The sequence below is a fragment of the Rhopalosiphum maidis genome, chromosome 2 (assembly GCF_003676215.2).
Source record: "Rhopalosiphum maidis isolate BTI-1 chromosome 2, ASM367621v3, whole genome shotgun sequence".
NCBI classification, from domain to species: Eukaryota; Metazoa; Arthropoda; class Insecta; order Hemiptera; family Aphididae; genus Rhopalosiphum; species Rhopalosiphum maidis.
Genome location: NC_040878.1, coordinates 37,433,046 through 37,455,594, shown reverse-complemented (window position 1 = coordinate 37,455,594; position 22,549 = coordinate 37,433,046). Strand labels below are relative to the sequence as shown.

The window sequence follows — 22,549 nt, the reverse complement described above, 5'->3', positions numbered from 1 at the left end:
TATATAGTTGAAATCTAGATCACTAAAATAAATATAATATACTGTGATATTTTATATTTTTATTTCTTTATTATAAAGAATAATAACATTTTTGTTTTACAAATATATAAATGTATATATTAAAATAATAATTTTAGTTATTATACAAAGTGATTCATCAAGCTTAATACTTTCTATTATTATCCTTTAATAATGGATTTATTCAATTTATAATTTTTGGAATTGTTAAGTTAGGTATTTAAATATTATATTTTCAAATACCTACTTAAATTGTATACACTATTTAATGTATATTACGTAGTAAAACAAATCTTTAAAAGGTTATGTAACATTTAAATCAAAATTTGAACAATTATTATAAAATTATAATAAATGAATATTGAATATTTTAATTTTAAAACCATCATCCTAGTTTCCATATTTTATCAAGAGGTAATCAATTATCATAAACTGTTTTTTTACATTAGTACTTAGAAAAACCAAAAACTCAGAAACTCTCGGTCAAATTTTAATTTATTTACATAAAAATGTAAATAAACAAGATACTCCTTCAATCACATACAAAATCTAATCTAAGTATTTTAAAATAGACTTTTTTTTTTATAAAATTCCAATTTCCAAAAAGTTAATACTTGAATAAATTCATTGCCTATTAAAGAAAAATTAGGGGTTGACCACTAAGAAAACTTAGCGAATCGCTTTGTATAATTTGAATAAATAATTTACAATTGTCCATAAATAACAATATAAAAATTATAGCTAGTTTACTTAAAAATAATAGTGTATTTAAGAACACATACATGATTCCTTCAATGCCTTAAGCTATACTGGTATATAAATTCATATTAAGTCTATTTGTTAACAAAATTACTTTTGTTCTAGGGAAAATATCTATAGTTCATTAATAGGACACCTTCAGGCTTCAGTTATATTCTACAATTCCTTCGTCTTTGAACATTTTCAAAATGGATGAGCCGAAAAAGAATAACGCAAGTACAACATACAACACGGTATATATCAAAAACTGAAAAATAAAATAGGTTGTAATTGGTATTGTATCTTTAATTATCTACTTAATGCAGTTGTATATAATTTAATTTAAGTTTATATGATTAAAATTGTCAATGACAAAAATGTATAACATAATATAGTAAGAAATATATCTAAATAAATATCCGTATTTTATTATATTTATGTATTACTTGTTGTGCTATATTGATCTTAATAAAATGACCTTGAATCACTCCATATATAATAATAGTATTAATGCATACAGCAATAAACGTATTAAATCCAAAAATCAATCCATAACATTTTTTATTTAATCGTTTGGCGACTTCGGATCTGAAAATTAAAATGATCAAATATTGATATTTTATTAATTAAAAATTAACTTTTTTTAAACCTAAATTGTAATTTTATTTTCCCGTGTGAATCATGCAATTAATTTGAATTAGTTTAGTATACAAAATATTAAATAATAATAATAATAATAATAATAATAATAATAATGTATTTTAATAAATTTTTCGATAGGTAACATGAGCGAAAATATAATATTTTGACATATTAGAAAAATTGAATTTCGACCATATCGATTTGAAAGATTTAATTTTAAGTTAATACTTATATATGCACGCCCGCAGAGGTATAGAAGATATGAATCGAGTATGGTTAATAATTATTCATACATCTGATTAAAAGGGGGTACAGACGGTCAATAGGTATATTTTTATGAAACCGATAATAACCACTGTGTAGTCGCAAATATATATAATGGTTGTTGGATATCGGAAAATTGTATAGGCACATCATTAATAATATAAACATATAGGTACTAGATTAATAATACTATATATATTATGTTATATATGTACCCCACTCACATATAAATTATACATATAAAATTTAAGTCATACACTCATGTAATATGTATAATCTTATCATATATGATGAAAAGATTAAAATAGTCACTATTCAAATATCAGAAAACTGCAGTTTCTGACGTACAATATAGACACCAGTGCACCGTCTCAAGTCCTCAAACAACTGTCATATAGTCTAGTAAGCTATCTAATACCCAATGAGAATACTATCTGAATATTTATAGTTTATTTTAAACGATTTAAAGTCCTATTATGTGTAAAATAATATCGTAAAACAATTTTCAAATCAGTGGTGTAGCTACACATTAAAGTAACCTCCAGAGGTAAAATGTTTTTTTGCCCCTATTCAATAATAGGAACTATACTATTAAGTTTTTACGATAGTCATTAATAATCATCACTATCCTTATGAAACACCTACACACCCTAAAAAAATTTGCAACTGCCTCTGTCTCGTCTACGGTAGCTACACCGCTGTTTCAAATCCACACACGCGAAATAAACTCACTCGGCAATGGTCAACATAGTCTGATACATCATTCCGTAGATTATGTAGAAACCGTAGATGTACCACAAGTTTCGGCAGTAAACGCAACACAACAACACAACGGCGGCGATAATAGATCCAACGGCGAAGAATATGTCACCAACGGAATACCAATTCCAATTTACCTTGCTTATAGCAAACGCAGAAAGGGCACCTAAAAAATAAATCCTTTTCAATAAAAATAATTTTTTAAATAACGTACGAAAATGTACTATAATATATTATATTAAGAAAAACTCGAATGTAGTTTTCGTTCGGTATAGCGATGATGGTTTATACGTTTTTATTGTGTCTCGCTATTTTCCCATACAGTTTTGTCGTAAAAAATATTATTACGCTTCTACTTTCTACGAGTGATGTTGGTGTGTAAAAATATATGCACATGCAATAGCCATACTCATAAACGCACTTTGGACGTAGAAAATAAATAAATATTTGACGATTTTACTTAGATGTACCATTGTACCATAGATTCACAAGTGGGTTGAACCTTCCAAATAAAGACTAATTTACGAAAATTACAAGCTTTACAAATGATATAATCCTTAGACTACAGTGAAACAATCATAGACCTTATACGTATAAGGTCTATGGGCACAATGTAATTATAGTCCCTATATATATATGGGGTGATCGATTTAACGTAAAACATTTATTAATTCAGAAAATATTAAAATAAAAAAAAAGATTTCTTTTAGATAATTTTAAGTCGTTACACAACCACATTTTTGTAGAAAAAATAACTATAGTATGTTTATTATTTTTTACAGCTATAATTTTTAAGTTCATCATTTTTTTTTTTTTTGAATGAACATAATTTTCAATTTCATATTTTTAAGTAGAATATTTTTTGGAGTATTTGTATATTGTATATCGGTTTATAAAATATAATTTAGGACAAGTAATTTATTAGTTATAACTATTTAGATGAGCAGAATAGTAGTCCAACATTTTTCGAGGTATCCTTGTACAATATACCGCTCATTAAAAATTTAAATACTTAAAAGTTATAAACTTATAAGTTATAACCCATAAATTACTCGTTAAAAATTAGATTTTTATGTATAGAAATTCGAAGCACTGCAAAAATACTTTGTTTTAGAATAAGAATAAAAGTTAAAATATAACTAAGAATTTAAAAATGATTTTATTAAACATATATTTTTTTGACGACTTAAAAAATAAAATTATGTAAATATTTAAAAAAAACGTTAATAGCTTTAGAAATAAAAGGCATTTCGTCAGATTGATATGAATCATCCAAAATCAGTTTATGGACATATTTTTAGATATTTTTTTTTTAATGCACAATAAATATACTCGTAATTTACCATGGATCAATTTACCTCCCAAGAGTGTTAATTAATTTTAAAATGCTATCGATTTGTTAAAAATAATAAACAAATTAAAAAATAGCAACATTTCCACAATGCGCTGCCACATCAAACCTTAAAAAATGATTTCGAATGCACCCGGACTTATTATTAATGGTTATATTTTACTTTACACACCGGTGAGTGTGTTTATCGATTCTGCCGCGCCGTTGTACAGCGTAAACTCCGTGTCTTCGTTTTCTTCCAACACGTACGTGTAAAGCACATTTATGTACGCATACACCTGTACAATAAATGTTTATGATGATGTTATTTCGTGAATTATTTTACAATTATACTAGTAGTTTATGGATACTGTATTGTCTGTATTACATTATAACATATACATATTACGTATATTTTGTGTGTATACAGGTGTCGTGCCATAGATGAAATAGATGGCATGTGGATGTCATCGAGTGACATGTTTAATCATTATATTAAAATTGAAAATGATTTAATCTAATAGTTTTAAAGACTTTGGAGTAATAAAGTAAATAAATATTTTCGGGGGTTATACGAAGTTCAATATTTGATATACAATCAATATGATATCTTATATCATTTAATTCAGAGATCGCCAAGTAATATTAAAATTATTTAAATTATTCGTGAAGTTATTTGTTCAATAACATTATATATATAATATAAGTATATACTGACTTGTAAGTAACCACCCATCGCAACAGCCCACCAAAAACAGAGCTTACGGACGTACGGGTCGGAATACGATTGTTTGAAATCTTTGTACAACTCATTGATCACGCTGTATTCTGGATCCACAACGTCGTTATTCTCGGGTTTGTCGATTTTCTATGGATAAATAACATAACATTATGTAAAAATATACAAATATAATAATTAGCGGCGTTGCCAATATTTTGCTTTTTTTGAGGGGGTTGCTGATAATTAGTTATATAGGAGAGGCTTCATACGTTTGTTATAATATGCTGATTCTGTGCCGGTGTTTCATATTTTAGTCTTTTGCACTAAACAAATATGCAAATTATAATTTTAATTATACGTTTATGCCCTATGCAATACGTTCATAGAACACTGGGAACATTTGTAAATTTTCCTGAAATTTTGGGGAAGTTTGCAGTCCTCTCAGCGCCCTCTAGCTAAGCAACTCATAACACAGTCAATATAATTTGGTAGTTATACTATAAAAATATGTATTATTGTAAATGAAATGTTGAAGATTTTAAATAGTCAATATTTTATAAGCTTATCACTTTACTAGTAATCCACCATTATTGGGACCTTGGCATTTTTTGAAATAAATATTCAGTTGAAGTAGTTACGCAAATAGTAATCAATTATTACAATATAATTTTATGCACTATTAAACAATATGCTGCACCGGTGTTTGACGTTTGTATAATATCACGTATAGGCAATGTATACGCCACGGTGTAACAATAATATACCTACATGTTGTTATTTTCTGGGAATTCTTGAAAACCATATATTTAAGCGATGATGCGTTGGAAATATAGGTAGGTACTTTAATATAATTTTCTTAGAAAACCATACAAAAAAGAAATATTAAAATTCACTATTACGTTTTTACCATCTTATGCGCAAATAACACTGTCTAAAATACGTTTACTTAGTAATATATTTAATCATTATAAGGATAACATCTTATAAATCATAACACTATAATTTTATCATATAGCTATCACTGTATTTCCTTGCGTTACATACCTCCTCACTGGGAGCTGCTTCAATACTCAGCTGTGAATTTTTATGTTTTTGTGGGTTATAGATAGTGACGGTGGATTGTCCCATCGACGTTTCTTCGATTTTTTTCTTATTGGGGAAGTAAAGACTATGCTTAACTGGTGGCAAGAAAATCGCCCATACAGTCGTAAATGACATGCCTATAAACATAAGACGAAATGTTAGTGAACACAGTGAAAATAAGGTACAATAAATACTAAGTACATAGTATTATACATTATAAAAATTAACTACAAGTACACATAAAAAAACTATCTTAATATTTAAATACATTACACATTATCTTAGCTTGTTATTCTATTAAAATAAATGAATAATTCATTATTTTTTTCTCAGTTGTTGAGAAAATATTCCTTATAACAAATATTAAGTATCTATAAGCTAAAATAAAATGAAAAAACTCATTTAATCAAAAAATCAAAATATTTATATTATTAAAATGTACTTTAGTTAGGCACTCCTGTTGTATTTGCAGCATGTATAAGTTGAACCGGTTATCAATGGAAATTGGCTAAAATTATAGGTGCTAAAAGAGAGGGTGGTTGTAACTTTACCGAACTACAATTAATCGCTTTGTTCGTACAAGCGTTATTATAATTTCATAACACCATGTCAATAGATAATATTATAAGGTTTTTAGCAAATAAATTAAACACAGATATTTCCTTGAATTTAAAATTCAAAATGCCAAAAAATTTTTAATTAAAAAAATATGGTTAAAAATAAAATTTAGTTTTACTGACAAATTTAACTTAAGTAATAAAATATGTTTTTTAATAAATTATTATACCGTAGTAGGTATACGTACTCGTTATCAGATAGATAATGGTTATTATGTGTTTATTATTTATAATATTATAATGATTATTAACATTATTCGGCAAACATAAATTAGAATTAATCCATTACCTCTACCTTTTATTTAGGTCTATAAAACGTGTAATATTACTAATATATATAAATAAATATGAATAATAATTATTAAACTTCTTAAAGAATAAATTTGTGTTAAAATGTTATTAAGTCTATAAATAATTTTTTATACGGCGATGCTAATTTATAATGTTTTATAGGAATAATTACCTATTTAATTGCATTATTTTATCATTAATTTTTGGTTTTTTATCCACTATTGATTATTTTGTCTAAAAGCTTTAAATAGGTATTGAAATGTTTTTATATCACTGAAATTAAAGTAATTGCAGTAAATACCTGCTAAAGGTACCAAACTAAATCTACAGTAACCCGTCAGTACATTTTTTAATGAATAATGATATTATAAGAAATAATGGTTATCACACACATGTAAGAATAATGAATATTTATACATAGATATACGTTATGTATAATGACTCGCAAAATACAAATTATGATCATAGGATGAGAAACGTGGTATAAAATATTTATTTTTTTCATTATCAAACGTTTAGTTGTCTACGATAAATCGTACAGGACAAATAATAGTTTTATATGTATATAAATATTTTTTATTTATTAAGTAAACAATACTTTATCTCTTTATGCAATAAGTAGTGGCTGTTGTTACTGTTGAAGTATACACATAATTATGTACAAAATAATCCTTAAAACAGTAAACATGTGCCATGTGGTCACTGGTCAGTAAACAATAGGTACTTATAATAATTTTTAAAAGTTGTAAAATTATAAATTATATACCATACGTATGTATAGTATGTATAAATGTGCCATTTTAACATTTTATATTGCCTTTACGTTCGACGCCTTAAATTAGTCAATGAAATATAAAACTATAATCAACTATTAATTTTTAAAAATTATACAGCCTATATTTTTAATTATTTGAAGCAGAATTTATAATTTTTTAAATGTTTATATGGAAATCCCAAATCATTAAAGAATTGTTATTATCATTTTGATCATCTAAATTTTAAACGCTTATTAATAATAATTAGGTAACTATTGTGTCTATTCATTGGTTAAAAAGGAATTTTTTAAGTGTCTGAAAGAAATCAATTAATATATTTAAAGCTATAAACACATTTATAAAATACATAATATTAATATATTATTGGATGTCCAGTATTAGTGTATAATTAGTATTCATTGCTCATAATTTTAAATTTGCACTTTATTTTTATCTTGAATGATTAATCAAACTAAGACTAATGAAATCTGTAAAAAAGTGTAACTATCAAGGTTATTAATACGTATGTACTTGTATACTTATATCTATATGTTAGGTTATCTATATCAAATGATTAATTACCGTGACAATTATTATTAATTAAGACCACATTATTGACATATAGAAAAATAAAAATAAAAAAATAATAATAATATTATTGTTATTAATTAAAATTGTTCTCATTATTAACAAACAATCCAGTATTCATGACTTTAAAATTAAGCTAAAACAATCACATATATTATAAATATTGTATATTGTTACAGCTGTTTTTATTATTGATATACCTACACAAATAAATAATGCTCATAAGTAAATATATGTGTGTCGACTCAAAAAGTGTCATCAAGTGCATGCATAAATAAATTTCAATTAATATCTATACTTATAGTTTGTGCAATATAAATATATACTTTTTAGTATAAGGTGATCAATTAATGTGTTTACAATATTTATATTACTCACAAATCATTTAATTCAATTTCTATGTATTATACGTATCGTTACGTCTTCGTAATTGCGAAATGTCAATATTAGATTTACCATTTTATATATAGTATAATATAGGTAAACGTTACAGTTAAAAGTTAAATTTCGTGAATTTCAATTGATATTAATTCTTAAATTTACAAACTTGTAAGTGTAAATTTACCACAACTGCAAATCTACGCTTATGAGTTTATAAATTTAAGAATTAGTAACAGTTGAAATTCACTAACTTTTAACTTGTACATTTAACTATTAACCAGTAACTACTAAATAATATTATTACGAATCACATAATATGTTGGTAAATTTCAACCCATATTAATAGTTAAATTTACAAATCATAAAGATACGTAAATTTCAACTATGACCTACTGATAATTCTACACAATACACATCAAATAGGTTAATAAATTTCAACTTAACTATGATTATAAATTTACAAGTAACGTGTTATAAATTTAAACACATTATGTTATTGTGTGTGTTGCCACAAATTGTGTGTAAATTTACATACAAACATTTTTTTTTACAGTGTACTTATATACATTTAAGAATTAACCTTACCGGAAATCTTTAAAAATCATAAACGCTTAGCGTGTTTACTATATTATATATGACGTATGCTTGATAGATAGTCTGAGATACTCTATAGTTTTATTTAAATTTGTGAAAAAATTAATGTGACAGCATATTTTTTTAGTAAAAATGTGTGTAAATGTATAGAACAAATTTAAACCACATTCTGTACCTACATACAATTTATTATTTATTATTCTAATAATATAATAAGTAATAACTGATATTATATATTCACATATTCTAATTTTTTGTAATGTAATTTTGCTTAAATACTTTTATATTGTTATATAAATAAACTAAATAAACAAAAAAATAGTATGAATAAACTAAATAATTCTTTTTAGAAAAATCTTGTCCTCCAATATTGAAGCGTTAAACAATTAACAGCAAGTATATAATAATAATTTTTACTTACTGCAGGTCAAAGTGCTTAAATCTTCAACTTTGTGTAATTTACATAACTTATTACATTACTTATAAAATTCAATTTTGTCATTTTTACATGTTATACGCTTACATTTTTTTTTTACTCGCAATTTGATATGCAATTCGACATGCAAATTATTTAACGATTAGGCTTACCTACCTTACTCGTTATACCCTTTATTTATATCGAATTAAAGCTATTTGTTGTTATAAAGTAAACAATCGAACTTGTTTATGAATACTTATTTCATTTTAAGCAGTTATACGTAGGATCTTAACGGCTAATACCTTACCTAAAAATTTAAATACTGTTTTAATTAGTTTCTATTGAAAAAACCTTTATCCTTTTTAATACTGATATACTTTAAATATTTGAATACATGATAATTGTTTATCATATGCTATAAACATTTTGACTTCAGACTTGTTACAAGTAATCGTTATTATATTAGATTAATTATTTATAATTCTATTATATCGATTATTATCCTAATACTTTATTGTATACCCATTTCGCATGACAGTGAAAATAGTAATTAAATATAAATAAATAGTTTTTTTACTATTTTTTTAACTGGTTTTCCAATACATAATAAACAGTATTTTTTTTTTGTCACATTAGAATTGTTTTGCTCTATATTTGTTACGTTAGAACAGCGACCACCAAAAATATATACATATGATTTAATGTTTATCAGTAAAACGGAAAAAATATCAAGTTTTTATTTCATATTTTTATCAATTTGTGATACTTCATGTAAAAACCATAAACATATTAACTATCTATTTAAAATTCAATTAAACGTTATAAAATTAATTATTTAATAATTAAAATTTTTTTAAAAGCACAGTTGCTATAAAATATATTCCATTTGTTCACTTTGGCATTCGAAAACCGTACGATTAAAAAAAAAAAAAAGAACAGTGATTCGAAAACTATATTGTAACAAAAAAAATATCATAATACTGAGCCACGGACCAAGTAGATAGAGTGGGATTGGTATATTTTTTCAATATAATATTATAGTTTTCGGATCACCAGTTTTTTTTTTTTTAAACTTAACTGTTTCCGAATGCTAAGATGAACTAGACGGAATATATATATTATACCTATAACTAATGTAATATTTTTATTTTATGTTGGTAAGTACATTTCCTCTATTGATTTTAATTGTTGTGTTTGTCATACTTTTATAGTTTTATATTAATATTACTACTGTAGAATTTAATAATATATCATTGAGAGATTCATTTTTGTATATTGAAAACCCTGACTATAACCTGAATGAATCTACCGATAATATATTTAAAAGAAAGTATGATGTATATTTACCGAAAATAGACATATACACGAGCGCGTTGTATGGAGGAGTTCCATATGTAGTGGCTAGAATTTGGGACAAACACGATGAAAAGAATTTTCCTGTCAATGTTGCAGCTCTCGCGTGACCAGTTATTTTCTGATAAAATTCTTTTTCTTCTACCATCGCGTATAAGTATCCAAATAAAGCCACTTCAGCGGAAAAAAAGAACCCATAAAACGCCTGTCCAAACTGTAAAAATAAAAAATAAACCATATTATTGTTGTTGCTCAGATTTAAATGCACATTTGTTAATGTACAAAATGTAAAGTAAGTATATACATGCGAAATTATTTTTATTTTTGTTAGCTTTTAATACTATTACAGCTTGACAATTAAATTATTATTATAAAATTGTACACTATTATTGACAATACCTATGATAAAAAAACAATACAATTATTTTTTTGATAGCAATTTCAGAATTATTTGAGTTGAGAATGTAAAAAAGGTTGAGTGGGATATTGAGGGCACTATAAGGGAATTAAATAAAATTAGACTTTGGAGTAAAGACAAGAGTCGTTTAAACTAAATTTATAGGCGTTATTATAGAAGCGAATGATCCGCTCGGAGTCGGTAGAAACGGATAATGGTAGATCTTGTAAATCTATATTGTTGTACATAGTTTTTTCAAATTATTTTATACCATTATAACGTTTATCTGTATTTTATTTCATTATAAATAAATATATAAAGTAAATATTAATTATAAATTTTTATTTTTATTGAGTTTTTTTTATTTCCATACTCTCTAACCCGCTAGATTTTGAAGTTCTAAAAATTGGCCCTCAAGCAACTTTGAGTTTCCTATCCCTGTATTAGTTTAACAATGTTTAAACATAACGTAACACTTTAAGTTTTAAGATTTCAATCCTGAATATTTTGTATTTTTCATATTTAAAAAAAGAAGAAAGTGGGTTGATGAAGGTTCATTATTTCCTTCTGATATGCCACTGGCTTATCTACTATAGAGTTTAAATACGATTTTAAATATATACCTACCGAATTTACACATTCGTAAAAGATATTCTGTTAATTTTAGGGATAAATAATACAAATAGAAAAGGGCTACTTATAATATGTACATAATATATATATATATAATTAATAAATGTTTTAAAAAAGTAATATCACAAAAAAATTACTAATTTACTAAATTTTTTATAAATTGACCAAAAAAAGTTAGCAAGCACATTTCTAATCATAGTGTGCCAATTAATAAATTGTTATCAATAACAAAAGTATTATGGAAAATCTTTTCGAAATAGTATGTGCTAACTTTATGTAACTTATTAGTTATTAGTTATTATATTATATAAGTTTAATAATTATTAGTTAATTATATAAGTTATATAATTTGAAACATTTTATCAATTTTTTTTTTAATTCTTGATTGTTGCATAATCCTAAGTGTATTATTGACAAGTGCAAATATTTTCATATTCTCATTATCTGCATTTTATTTTAATATATCTAAATCTAATATCTATACTCCATATTTTTTGTAAGTAATCCTCTATTTATAATATGTGAAAAGGCGATCAAATGTTTATAGAATGCTTAATGACAGACTTAATTTATGACTATATAATGTCGGGTTTAATTACATTTTTGTTGTAATACAATTTAATACGAAATAACAAAATAAATAAATAAATTACCTGTATTCTGAGTTTTGAAGGACGATTTGTTATGGCCACATAATGAAGTACTCCGCCAATACCGTCAACAATTAGTACAGGTTTATATCTGACATAATCGGTGACCAAAAATATGATTATGATCAACACAAACATAGAATATGATCCAACAGCATATAGCTCCGTTGGGACCTAAAAATTAAATTGAAATTTTATTTCAGATACATAATATTATATCAAGTAGGCATTAGGTAAATATTATTACTACATAGATATATTTAAAGTATTTTAAACACATTATTTGAAATACAAGCGAATACTATTTTATACTACAGATGTAAATTATTGTTGTTACTGCCTACTGAGTTATAATTTAAGTAATATTAAAATGTTTTATTTATAAATTTCCTGTGTACACATATGTTTAAAATTAATATAACCTATTTTTATCGTAGGTATCTACAAATCTTACAATTGCGCTACAATATAATAGTTATTAATTACATTAATTAATTATATTTAAAAATATACATTGATCGTATTAAATATTGGTAAATGATTAATATTTGTTGAACTGTTAAAACATTATATATTTTGATAAAAAAAAAAAAAAATAATATACCAATTAGTTGTCAACATTTAATAAGATTTTGTCACGTGCCATTTGAGATTTAACGATAAATGTTGTTAATTCGATAAAAAAAGAACTAAATCAATTGTTCTTTCAAACTACTTAACACATTTAACACATATGATTAGTAATTGGTACATATATTATACCTTTTGTTCCCCTTGTGTTATTGTTTAATAAATGTATTAGATGAATTAAATGTCAAAGACTTTGAAGTGCATTTGATCAGGTTTTTTAAAATTTCATATCTATCGACTTATACAGAATAAGTATTTATTTTAAGTTTTTTATTGTTTTATTTCTTATTTAAAACTGACTTAAAAAATGAACCACTATTATTTTTTTAATACCTTCATATCAATATATTTGCTTAATCGGTGTATGAAATCTAGCATAAAAATAAATAATGTACTCATAGGTTAGATTAAGTCTTAGAACACGGGCTCATAAAAATATATAAAGTTTAAATAATTTTATTGAGAAAAAAACAATTATAATACGTTATAGATACCTGTAATTATACATAACAATATTTTTATGAATTATATAGTACCTACTTAATTTCGCAAATAATGAATATGCCATTATAACTATTTTTAAATAGTTGTATAATAGTACAATATTATGTTTAGCAAGTATAAAATGCTAATACTAATAATACAATAATATACTATTAATATTTAGTTTACAAAAATGTAAATCATTAGTACATTTTTCATGTAAAAATAATTTACCTTACGTGTGATATAATATCATGAATAACTATGATAGAAAACTTAGGATAACTGAATCTTTAAATTCAATGTTAAAAATTTCTTAGTAATTAATGTGAAAAATAAAAAAAATCATGTTTTAAATTTATAACATTTACGAACCTACGGTTTTAACTATAAGAGTTGAAAAATAAACAAAATTATTTTAAAATTTTTTATTTTGATTAGACAATTGAAAATAATATTTAATAGATCCAAAAAAAATTGAAGATTTAATTGAAAAGGATATTAATTATTAATATACAAATAATATAAAAAATTCAATAGAGATATTGGTCTTACAATGTTTTGAATTAAAATACAATTAACAATGAAAGCAATTTTGCGTTAATTCATCATTTATGACAATATTTTCAGTAATTATTATACTTAAATATGAATAATAATTAAACACTTCTTGTAGAATGCATTTGTATTAAAATGCTATTATGGCTATAAATAATTTAATTTGTGATGTAGCAATACTAGTTTATAATGATTTGTGTAAATAATTACCCATTTAATTTCATTGTTTCATCATTAATTTTTGGTTTTTTATTCATTATCGACTATTTTGTCTAAACGTTTTAAATAGGTATTGAAAAGTTTTTATATCACTGGAATTAAAATAGTTACCTTTTAAAGATACCACATTAAACCTATAGTTACCCGCCATTACATTATTTTAATGAAAAATTATATAATTATTTATTAGAAATAATAATTATTATACACGTGTAAGAATAATCAATATTTATATATAGATATATCATAATATATGTATAATGATTCACGAAATACGAACTGTGATCGTATGTTATACTCACTGAAATTCAAGAGACAATTAAAAAATGACATGTCATGTAAATTATCCAATATATATATAAACTTTATTTTACTTAGACTTTTTAAGTATCTACTCCTTTCCACGAGAAAAAATTATGACAAACATAAATAAAAAAATAAAATTGTATTGTGTTAAATAAATTTATCTTCTCTAAAACATAAAACTGCATACAAAAAAGCTTATTAACTCAATCAATAATTTTTGCGATTTAAGAAAAACAAATTTCACTATAATAATTTTAGTAGTTAAAATAAAATAAATTATTTTTATAAAATATTAATATTTGCTCCAGAAGAGGACGAGATAGAGCTGTACTGATTATACTACTTGTCCACCCTAATGTACATTGTCGTATTATTATAGTCTTAACGACTTATGTTTAAAGCTCGATTCGTTAAATAAATTATAATATTATAATACTCTTATAAGACAAATATGCTTAAGACTTGTCATAATATAGTTATACATAATATAAGCCATACAAATACCTATCAAATTGTTTTAAATTTAATAACTAAATGAATTGTACGAAATTATTATCAAATACAGCTGTCACGATAACTCGAAGTTGAATTCGTTTCGAGATATGTATTATTCGAATTTATATTAATTTATATTTCTAGGGGAATAAAAAAAATTCGAATTGTCAAGTTTTTCGAATTATTGCGACTAGACTGTATATTGCTATAAAAAAAAAAACTATCCGTGTCTAAATTATTAGCATAGTAATAGCTAATATATATTTAATGTTAAAATGTAAATAAAGCTTTACCTAGGTAATTTACCTACTGTTGAGTGTTGATTACAAAGATAATTTTTTTCATAGAACATCTACCAAGCAAACAAAAAAAAAAATACTACTGATCTTAAACTTGGAAATATAATGAATAAGAGTAAATATGTATTAAATGTATGGTCCGTCAACCCCGTTTTAAACAATAATTTAAATAACCCTCGAATTGTTTAATAAACCTCAAAACAATTATTTATTTAATAATTAGTTTTACTTTATCGAAAACAAAAATGAATTAAAAAGTCAAAATTAAGTAGAAACTACGTTGATTTGTGTAAGACGATCAAAAAACAATACCTTAAGTGTTAAGACTAAATTAAGTATAAGTTACCTGTTCGACTGTACAATTAATGTAAGGACTAGTCATATACGCAGCATAAAATGGTTCGATGGGTCGAAATTCTCTAACGAATGCGAACACGCCGACCAAAAACGATATTTTCTTCCAATTGTCCATTTTGATGATAATATTTAAAACACCTAAAACAACTAAATTATAAAGTTATTGATTAATAATTAAACTCCAATATATAATATTTAATCCATGTCTTAACTTAAACATATTTAACGTATAGCTAATAAAATAAATAAATAATTGTTAACGCTGAGCACAAACAATAAACAGTCATATACAATTAATAAATATTAGCCTCTTCCAGAAATTGTTGTTAGCCTAGCATATGAATAAAATATTGATTATGAGTAAATTCTATGACTGATTTTTGGGTGATAAATTATAAAATAATTGAAAACTACATTTTAATTTTAATTGTGTGCTTTCATTTGACTAAATTGTATAACTGTTTTTATTAATTTATTTATATAATTGAAATATATTATATGTATATAAAAAAAAACTAAAACAGAATTTTTATAGATACATATAGTAATTAAGGAATTAGGTGGATGTATGTTTGTATTTCATGACGAAATCTTGATCGAAAAAAAAATGATGCAAGAAATTGTATTAACAAATTAATAGTAACACTAATTTCAAGATCAAATTTAAAAATAAAATAAAGTCTGTTATATAACTGTTATCAACACGGTTAGTACCTGTGCAAAGGCTCATCAAACATCCAATCTTAACATTAAATAAAATTATAATACATTCTTACATAGTTCGATTATCAACCGTTTTAAATGTTATCGGCGGTAATCGCAAAGAGCAAAATTTAAAGAACAGCACAACAGCCAATTACTATATCTATTTATTTACTAATATATTTCTTATAATAGTTGGTACGTGTACTCACTTATTATTTTATGATTCCATCAATCACATTGAACTGCGCCGATGTTTGTCGATCAGTTTTGTTATATATACACTCAAAACTGAACGCGTTAATCCGCCCGGACCGCCCGGCAGATTATATATTATAAGTTGTAATACACCTATAGGATATCAATTACTTCATAATCGAAAACAATAATATAATTGCGTTGAACAAACAAAAAGTCGAAAGTATAATAAAAAACAAAATCACGTGATTCGTGATTATGTCGAACACACGCTAACCAAACACGGGAGAAGTGACCGGATCGACTAGTAGTTAGCACAAAATATGATCTGCAACTGTGGTTTACAGAAAATTTAAATATAAATATATATATATATATATACATGTGTCTATTATAGTAATATACAGAGTGATTCACAAGCATTATCACCCTCCCCCCTCCTTTTTATATTTTAATAACTCAATTATTAAAATTCTTATAAATTAACTATAAGACCATATTTTCAAAACATATTTATGTTTATCTATGCTATTTACCTATTTAAGACGTGTTATATGGCAATACAAATTTCTTTATATAATATGTTTTGGCTGGGTTACCTACAGACTTTTTGACTCTAACCGTAACGTTAAATATCACTACTATTATTATGTTACTTCGCCCATTATTACTTTACAGTTAATATAGTATTAATTCATAATAATCAACAATATATTATATTTTTTATTTAACTTAAGATTTTAGGTATCTAACCTAATCTAAGATACTTAAATTGTTAAATAATGGCTTAAAGCATATATTAATTATTCATAAATTGTCCTTGAAGTGAAAATAATAAAAATATTAATGTATATATAAATTTAAATTTCAAAAAAATGTTTCTGAGTTATTAATATTATAATAAAAGTACTACAATGGTTTATTTATAATTAATCAATATTAATTTATTACGATTTAAAGATTTGTAAAAATTGTGCGAGTAGCGAGTATAATAATAGTATACTAGATTAAATACATATATTTTATATTTTACATAAAACCATTTACCTTAATTAATATAAAGTTTAATCACTTAAAAACACTCGTTAATCGTTATAATTAATAGAATTTAGATTTATATACACCAAAGATTTTAAAAGAATTATATTGATTCATGGTAATAGTTTTATATAAACTCACTCGCGTCAACCAGAATAAAGATTTAGGTATATTTTTTGACACGTTTCTCTTTTAAAATACATTGCATACATGTGCAAAGCAAAGCGTCGTCTGTGTTAGGTTTTATAACTCGAAGCCCGAAGCTGCAACTACCTCAAATTTATACTGCACATGTGTATAGGTCAAATTCTTGATTATAACTTTATAGTTTGGTCACTTGATATAGTAGTTTCAATACAAGCTATAGAATAAATACAAAATTGGTTTTTAAAAACATTATCTTTTAGATTTAATGTTATACGAACAACTTCACTCCTCTTAATCAATCACTACTGACTTTTTTAAACCTCAAAAACAAGACAAATAAGGATAGATCTTTGCTTTATTTTTAAACTACTTAATGGTCATCTATTGTCCTAATCTGTTGGCTAAATTAAATTTCTCTATTCCTAGTCGTTGCACTATAGACAATGAAATAAACGCCATTTAAGCTCAAGAATTTTAGTGTAAATGCTCCTGTAAGTAGATGTATGATATTAGTAAATAAGTAGAGTATTGATTTTTTTCTCTTGAACTATTAATGATCTTAATACATATTTAAATTGTACAATTACTTAACTGTTTATCAGCCTATAACCTCGTGTAATAACTGTATACTATTAATTAAATTATATATATATATTGTAATTAGGCAAACCACCTGTCTAAATAGAATAAAATAAAACATTAGACACGAGAGCTATGATGATTTGGAAATGTTATTAAATATTTGTTATTATCAATCTGTAAATATTTCATAATTTGGAAACGTATTGTTTATGTTTAATCTAATAACTAATAAAAGACTAAAATAAATTATACCTATTTTGTATTTTAATTTTATGTGAGACCATTATAAATGGCGTTTATTCTTAACTTAAAAACTACTCGATTAAATCACACATAAGGACATATATATATATATAATAAATGCATATGATCATTGGTCATAAGACACGTGTCTAAAATCAAAGTATTTGAAAACGTGGACTTTTAGTACATTATTTCTAAGTTTAAAAATAAAAATTTAAAAAAATTCATTACTAAATGATAAAATGGGGATGAACATATTTGCCGGACCACTCTGTATATACTATGTTTTGTTCCATTCTAATTGATAGTATATAGATGACCCTAACCTGATGAAGGTGATAAACTTCGGTGTCACTGTCCCCGTATTAAAACGATTAGGTGTATGTTTTAATGAACAAAACATATTATATTACAATACAGAAGGTAAAATAAAATTTTACTGCTGTAGTTTATAAAAAGCTAATAAATTGTATCATGAAAATATTATATTATCTATATTTGTAATACAAATGAAATAGTTTTCGGTTTTTTTTTTTAATATTTTATTTGTTGAGCCATAAGATTGAATAGTTTTCTTCGTTACCTTAAACAATGTAAAGCAATTTTATTTGTTATAATCATATACAGTTATAAAAAAAATTTTAATTCTATGTATTTTAAAAATATATATATTAATGCTTTGAATTATTTACTATAATAGTAGATGAATGATGATAGGTCTAAAATTGTATTTCATGTCACAATCCGACAAAGCAATGTCGTGTTTGGCACGCGACAAACATTCCAAAAAACTGTGCATTGGTTTGTGGACGCATAAATTGTGCACCTACATATTTTTGATGTTTTTTTAATGCTAATAAAAACAATTCATTTATTTATGTGCAATTTAAAAGCCAATCGGTTTTTACGTATGTGTAATAACTAATAAGTAATAAGAAACATTCAAAATATACAAAAATTATAAATATAATAATAACACAAATAAAATAGGTTATATTATATTAAAAGCTCGTTATGCATGTTTTATTTATTTTTATGTACATTATATCTACTTTTATCACTATCTACTATGATGAGCAAAACGAGTTACCTAATTTTTTTCTCGCCTTAAGATAAACTATTAAATTCGCAAAAAATAACTATTGATACATTGTCCGTTATACAATGAGATTTTGCCTTTCATTCTAGGAGAATTTGATATAAAAATTAAGTTCTGTATGAAAAATCAGAAAAAAACACTATTATATTATTTTTGTATCCTATAGTCACTATCAAATGTATAATTATTATTACTTTTTTTTAATTGCATCAGTTTGTACTTTACAACATAAGTACCTATGTTTACATTTTAACATTTTTGACAACAACAATTATGATTAACAATACACCAATAAACTATCCCTTAGATAAATCATAATATTATTACAAATTACCATTCGATTTGTCATTACATTTCTATTTGGGTCTGGATTTGGTACAATTAACAACTTCATTATAAACCTATTGTCTACGGCCATTTCACATAACCATTTGATATAATGAGTAAAATGACATAATACTATTATCTATGGCATAAATTTATTGATTTTATAATGAATTTAATGTTGTGAACATTTAAAAATTAAAATCAATGTCTGTCCAAAGGTATACTCACTGTTACGTCGTATACCTACTAACACATTACACATCAATATCTTTATTGTATAGCATATGCTCATTAAACTTACCACGATACACGTTTATGGCTGTCTGATCTCGTAAAGCAATTAGAATTTTCAGTAACATAAACAAAATATTCCATTATTATTTGTGATTTTCAATTCACGTATTATGGTATCTATTTAGTATACACCCGATATTTTACGTCTGTCTTTAATTCTTTACTTTTGTATGGTATGAACAGTGTTCGGAACGTTCACTAAAAATGAATTCGTTCACGTTCACGTTCAGTCCTTAAAAAAGGAACTCGTTCACGTTCACGTTCGTACTGTTTTTAAACGAACGTGTTCACGTTCTTTGAATAAATTAATGCGTTCAACTGTTTTAAAGTATAAACACTATACACCACTTATACCTAATTTACAGTATAAGGGCATACAAAAACATTTTTTTTATTAATTTTTTTACTTTATCATAATACGGCTTTATTATTGTCACCTAAACCTATGTGAAAAAAGTATAAACCAACGATTTTTTTTTAACAATTCATTACTTGAGTACGTGACCGTCTAGTGTCTATAGTCAAAACTACTCATATATTGCTGCATTCCATAATCTTGTCACCATGGTGAATATCGACTACAGTAAATCATCCTTAAATCATAACATCATATGTTATGTACAGGGTGTCCCGCGAGGATTTACCCATTGCAATATATCCTGAAATAATGGAGATATCATAATTCTGGTTTTTTAATAAGATTTACAGGGACAAGAACTACAAATATTTCATGTTTTAATTTATTTTTGGTAAAAAAATTAAAAAATGTATTTTTTTATTTAAGAATTTAAAAAAAAATTGAAGATAACCATTTTGTAGAATTTTTTTTTCTGAAAATATTGACGTTTTAACATTTTAATTTCATCAATTTCCTGATTTTTAATATTTTTTCTAGTTTTGAAAAACTACGAAATTATTATTATGTTTATGTCTTGCCAAAAAATGGGACAAGATAATAATATCAAAACATTAAATTAGGTATTTAAATTGTGAACTATGCCATACTCAAATTACCAACAAGCCATAAAATATAAACTATTACGTATTAATACGTTGGCGGACAAAGCGCCTTTTTTTACTAAATTCAGAGTAAACAAAATATATTTGTTTTATCTATTTATTATAATTATTATAATATAACCGTATTTAATAAAACTAGGTATAACAAAAATGTACATATTGATATTTTATACAATATTTTAAAAATTTAACAATGTTGAAGAAATAAAATATGACATTTATTGTGAGCCACACTGAAACCCGTTCGCCAGCCGTACGAGCACGCGGGCCACATATTTGATACAATGATACCACTATGGCACTAGCATATTAAATAATTCGCAGTTTTTTCAAAACTAGAAAAAATATTAAAAATCAGGAAATTGATGAAATTAAAATTTTAAAACGTCAATATTTTCAGAAAAAAAAATTCTACAAAATGGTTATCTTCAATTTTTTTTAAAAATAATTAAATAAAAAAAATTCATTTTTTAACTTTTTTACCAAAGCATAAAAATAAATTAAAACATGAAATATTTGTAGTTCTTGTCTTAAACCAGATTAAAAAACCAGAATTATGATATCTCCATTATTTCAGGAGATATTGCAATGGGTAAATCCTCGCGGGACACCTGTATATAATCTAAGATTCTATGTGATATTGCAGAATCTGAAGTGGATATTATTATTTATATCCGGGGTTGTAGGAAATATTCGATTTTTTTTTTTTTGTAGAGCAGTTTTATTAGACGTGCAGTATTTATTTGCAGTTCTTTTTAACAGATAGTCTCTGTTTTTACCATTGATAATTCTGTAAAAAAAAAAAATTGATATAATAACAAACAAGTAAATATACATAAGACCACTGTCAATCGAAATACCTACTTAATGGTTAAGTGCGATAATAGATATCTGTGTTATCGACGTATATACGTAGGTATATTCTTAAACTCACCATCATAAAATATAAAGCAAACCCCAACGGCCAACATAATCCAAGTACACAGTGTCATTTTTTTCATCACAGTTAATTTATTGTTGTTTTATCGTGCAATAAATTTTATGGGTAGACATAATATAATTGTATCATTCAATTATACATAAGTAAGTAGTTATATCAGTTGTTTACATTGATTTTACGAAAAAAATAAATCCGAACGGGATATGTATCTACCTACTTAGAAACTTTGTAGCATTGGTCGCCGTGGACACTCGTTCCCTCATTTCTTCCTTGTCGATGATAACGATGAATTAATTGTGATTATAGTGAATTTAAAAATTGAATGTTAATAGAAAAAGTGGGTGCCTATGACGCTCTTCTGTAGTAATGTAGTTTAGTAT

At 24.6% G+C, this 22,549-nt stretch overlaps 1 protein-coding gene across 3 annotated transcripts; it reads right to left on the bottom strand.

The window, feature by feature from the left end:
- Positions 1 to 336: 336 nt before the first annotated feature.
- On the bottom strand, positions 337 to 16,801 carry LOC113553239 (thiamine transporter 2-like). Of its 3 annotated transcripts, none has more exons than XM_026956459.1 (10): positions 16,494 to 16,801; positions 15,569 to 15,726; positions 12,236 to 12,406; positions 10,547 to 10,766; positions 5,517 to 5,692; positions 4,470 to 4,619; positions 3,945 to 4,050; positions 2,395 to 2,587; positions 1,203 to 1,344; positions 337 to 1,024 (listed from the first exon to the last, which is right to left on the bottom strand). In XM_026956459.1, the coding sequence occupies exons 2-10, from the start codon at positions 15,692 to 15,694 to the stop codon at positions 923 to 925; spliced, it is 1,386 nt and encodes a 461-aa protein (XP_026812260.1). In that variant the 5' UTR covers positions 15,695 to 15,726; positions 16,494 to 16,801; the 3' UTR covers positions 337 to 922. The 3 variants fall into 3 exon arrangements, with proteins under 3 accessions (XP_026812260.1, XP_026812261.1, XP_026812259.1); XM_026956460.1 differs by lacking the exon at positions 16,494 to 16,801 and adding an exon at positions 16,356 to 16,436; XM_026956458.1 differs by lacking the exon at positions 16,494 to 16,801 and adding an exon at positions 16,294 to 16,393.
- Positions 16,802 to 22,549: the final 5,748 nt, after the last annotated feature.

Bases quoted from the DNA above. Each gene is read 5' to 3' on its own strand.
- LOC113553239 (XM_026956458.1), bottom strand. The intron at 4,051-4,469 runs GTCAGTATATAC...TTTATTGTACAG, and splicing joins CGATGGGTGGTTACTTACAA to GTGTATGCGTACATAAATGT. The intron at 1,025-1,202 runs GTAATACATAAA...TTTATTTTTCAG, and splicing joins AGATCAATATAGCACAACAA to TTTTTGATATATACCGTGTT.